This window comes from Sinocyclocheilus anshuiensis, unplaced genomic scaffold (genome assembly GCF_001515605.1).
Source record: "Sinocyclocheilus anshuiensis isolate Anshui unplaced genomic scaffold, SAMN03320099.WGS_v1.1 scaffold15976, whole genome shotgun sequence".
Classification (NCBI taxonomy): domain Eukaryota; kingdom Metazoa; phylum Chordata; class Actinopteri; order Cypriniformes; family Cyprinidae; genus Sinocyclocheilus; species Sinocyclocheilus anshuiensis.
This window is the reverse complement of record NW_015546914.1, coordinates 1-3,411: the sequence shown is the minus strand read 5'-3', so window position 1 is coordinate 3,411 and position 3,411 is coordinate 1. Positions and strand designations below refer to the sequence as shown.

Genomic DNA, 3,411 nt, shown 5'->3' with positions numbered 1-3,411 from the left:
ATTTCAGCAGTTATTATGCATGTTCTGTGTTTCTGTCAGATGAACCTGCCATGCAATTAATTATGAATCATTCTTTTGAGTCAGTTCTTTCTTTTCACTATACTGGCCAAATGGGTAGAGACACCTTTGTTCTGCTCACCACTGCGCTCACTCATCATTTGGTCTGAAGAGTCAAGTCTTAAAGAAATGCGTAATAGTTACAAGAAAATGAAAACATCCCTTTGAGTTGAGTTTTTTTCACCCTCTGAAGAAACCCTGCAGGTGTCCCTGCATACACTCACTTACATGCAAACCAAACAGTTCAGTTATCCAACATTTATATTAAAGCCCCCGATCTACATAAATGCGTCTATGTTCGCGCGAATCATTCAAGATCCAGCTTCACCTACAGAAGAAGTGAGTTTAATGTTTTGTAATGAATCTTTGCAAATCGCCTTTCCTAATAATGTGCTAATTAGCAAGTTTCACGATGAATGCGGCTAAAGTAAACAGTCTCTCTGAGAGCAGCTCGGAAGAGAGGGGCGGGGTCAGCAGAGCTCATTAACATTTAAAGGAAAATGCTACAAAAATGGCTTGATCTGAAAAGAGCTGTTTTTGACAGGGTAAAAATGTGTTTTTTACACTACCATTGAGAAATTTTAACCAAACTATGTTACAGACTTTTCATTAAGACCCTAAAGAATCATATCAACTTGTGGAAAATGGGCATCATATGACCCCTTTAATGATTTCTGAGGTTACCTCATTCATTATCTTCTGCACTGCTGTATGTACCTGTCACTATTTAAAGCTTATCTTAAACTCATGCTGATAGAGTGACTGAAGGACAGACTGCAAAGGTGCTATTAACTCCAAGAGACAGCACAAAGTGATTGTCAAATGATGTCAAAATCCACTCATGAGCTACAATAGCAACAAAACCCCCTCATAGAATCACATATTTTCTAACTAGAATGATTTTAGGAAGAATAACCATTAAAGGGTTAAAAGAAAGACACTGCAAGCTGGGCAAAACTTTTTCAGGTTCAGTTTCCTCAGTCATCTTGTGTCTTGCACAATCCTCTTGTGTCTCTTTCTGTAAGAAAAAAATCCATTATTATGGTTCGTTCAGCAGTACTTGTCAGATCCACTGTGTGAGCCATTGCACGAATAACTGTCTGAGACATTGTTATATCTATGATCAGGATCAGAGTTCAGAGATGAAAAGAAAAGTTACATTTTTACATTTTGAAAAATTTGAGAAGATGCTGATCATGAATGATGCTGAGCCTCAACTACAATAGTTGCATTGTTTTTCCTTTCTTTTTCTTTTCATTATTCACTCACATGTTGGGCTTTTGGTTCTGTTAGCAGTTGAGCTGTCTGTCACAGGCTGAAGAAGAAAATTACACCTTTACAACAAAAATCCACTGCAATTTATTTTAATAACCAATTTAATTACCCATTTGGCAAGTTAAAATCCCATCTCAACATAAACTGTAGTATAACCTCATTTTAATATATTTTTTTTCATCATGCAGCATTAAGCCTCTTAAGGGCTTCTGGGTGAGGAATTGTTAATGCACATGAGAAAAATGACTCTGCACTACTTTGTGACAGAGTATTGTGGATATGTGATAACATAAATATAGTCCCCATTAAAAAATCTTTAGTTATATAGAGAGTTTATAGTAATACTCTTATCATTGTTTTTGTTTACTGGTTCGGTTTTTTATGTGCATTTTCTACACTTTTTACACAGTAACATTTTCCAACATGCAGATTCATAAATCAATCTTTCAGTCTATCCTCCAAATTGCACTAAAGCCACTGGGAAGCAAAACTGCCAGAACACACTGCGCAAGACGAGTTTACCATCAATTACTAAAGTTAAAAAAACTCATAATACTTACTTTTTGGGCCCTTGGTGTTTTCAACACTTGAGCTGTCAGAGGCTGAAGAAGAAAATGAAACCTTTATTGTACAACAAAATAACCATCACACACTGTTTAACATGAATGAAAACACGATGACACGATGCTTAAACAAACACTTACATAGTAGGCTTGTGGCACTGTCAACAGTTGAGGTGTCAGGGCCTGGAGAAGAAAATGTAACTTTTACAACAACACCAGAACATACTGCTAAAACCAGTGCCTAAAATAGCACAGTGTTAATGAACATTTATATTGTTAATGACATGAGAGAACAAAAATCCTGGAATTAATTCTAATTCTTACATGCCTTAATTATTTTAAATGAGCAATAACATAATTAAATGAATGAAAATAAATCACTTCACTGTCCAGAGATAGTTCATACTTTATACATAAATGCATAGCAGTTAAAATGATTTACAAGGAAATGGTAAATAAAGCAAACATTTTTGGAGTATTTTACAAGAAAATTCTATTTCAGGTTTTCTACTTCAAAATTTCACATTTAAATCAATGTGTTACTTGCCGTTTCTTTGTAACTGTATGTAGCAATTTCTGCATGACAATTGTTTCTACACCATTTTTGGAGTGCGTGAGTGTGTGTGTGTGGGGGGGGACTATCCTGTAAATTCTGTATTACATTGGTAAAAAAATGGATGTTCAAATAATAGTCCACTAATAAATGTAATCTGGATTATAAAACTAATTAAACGCAGCAAGTGCATTAAATATAGTAACAGCAGCTATCAAAGGTTAATCATTTCTGTTCTCACCTAATTTCTCTTTTTTCCAATACACCATATATCCAGCGACACCAATGACCATTAACAGGACGACAGCAACAACAACAACACCAACAATGATGCCAATGGGAGCAGAATCTGCTGTTTGATCAGAGGAAAACATCAGATTACTCACAGAGCCTGCTAATGTTACTGAAGGGATTTAGCCACTATATTTGTAGTCCACTCATCTAATTTATCTTACCATTGTTTGTCCTGATCTCATTTGCTGTCTTAGTTTTGCCCTGGTGCTCCACCACACAGCTGTACTTGTTCTTCTTCCACTCATCAGGTGTAACTTCTTCGCTCGTCCTCTGAAAGGTCCCGTCTTCATTGGGAAGAAGTTCACCGAGATCCACATCCTCATCATGATCTTGTCCATTTCTCATCCAGGAGAATGTTACTCCACTGGGGTAAAAGCCTGTAGCATGACACGTGACTGGAGACGAGGAAGACTTCTGCAGCAGAGACACCCGAGGAGAGACTGAAGAGAGAGAGAAAATTGAAAACAAGTGATATTAAATCTCCAGCTGCTGCAAATGATCCAAAAAGAGTTCTCATTTCTAAGTCACTCTGAAAAAAACATCAGCTGATTTGGTTTGCAGTCGAGGGGCTCAAGCACAATACTGAATTCTAGGGGTGCACCGATCAGGAATTTTGAGGCCGCGCGCCGATCACAGAAAGCAGTATCTGCCGATACGATCACCGATACC

At 37.0% G+C, this 3,411-nt stretch overlaps 1 protein-coding gene across 1 annotated transcript; it reads right to left on the bottom strand.

The window, feature by feature from the left end:
• Positions 1-743: 743 nt before the first annotated feature.
• LOC107701611 (DLA class I histocompatibility antigen, A9/A9 alpha chain-like) lies at positions 744-3,182 on the bottom strand (the record flags this gene model as incomplete). The annotated part of the gene is made up of 5 exons (XM_016503656.1): positions 744-1,075; positions 1,893-1,934; positions 2,037-2,078; positions 2,690-2,800; positions 2,904-3,182. Coding segments are annotated over 5 exons (515 nt in total), but the record flags the coding sequence as incomplete, so codon positions are not given.
• Between the last annotated feature and the right edge of the window lie 229 nt (positions 3,183-3,411).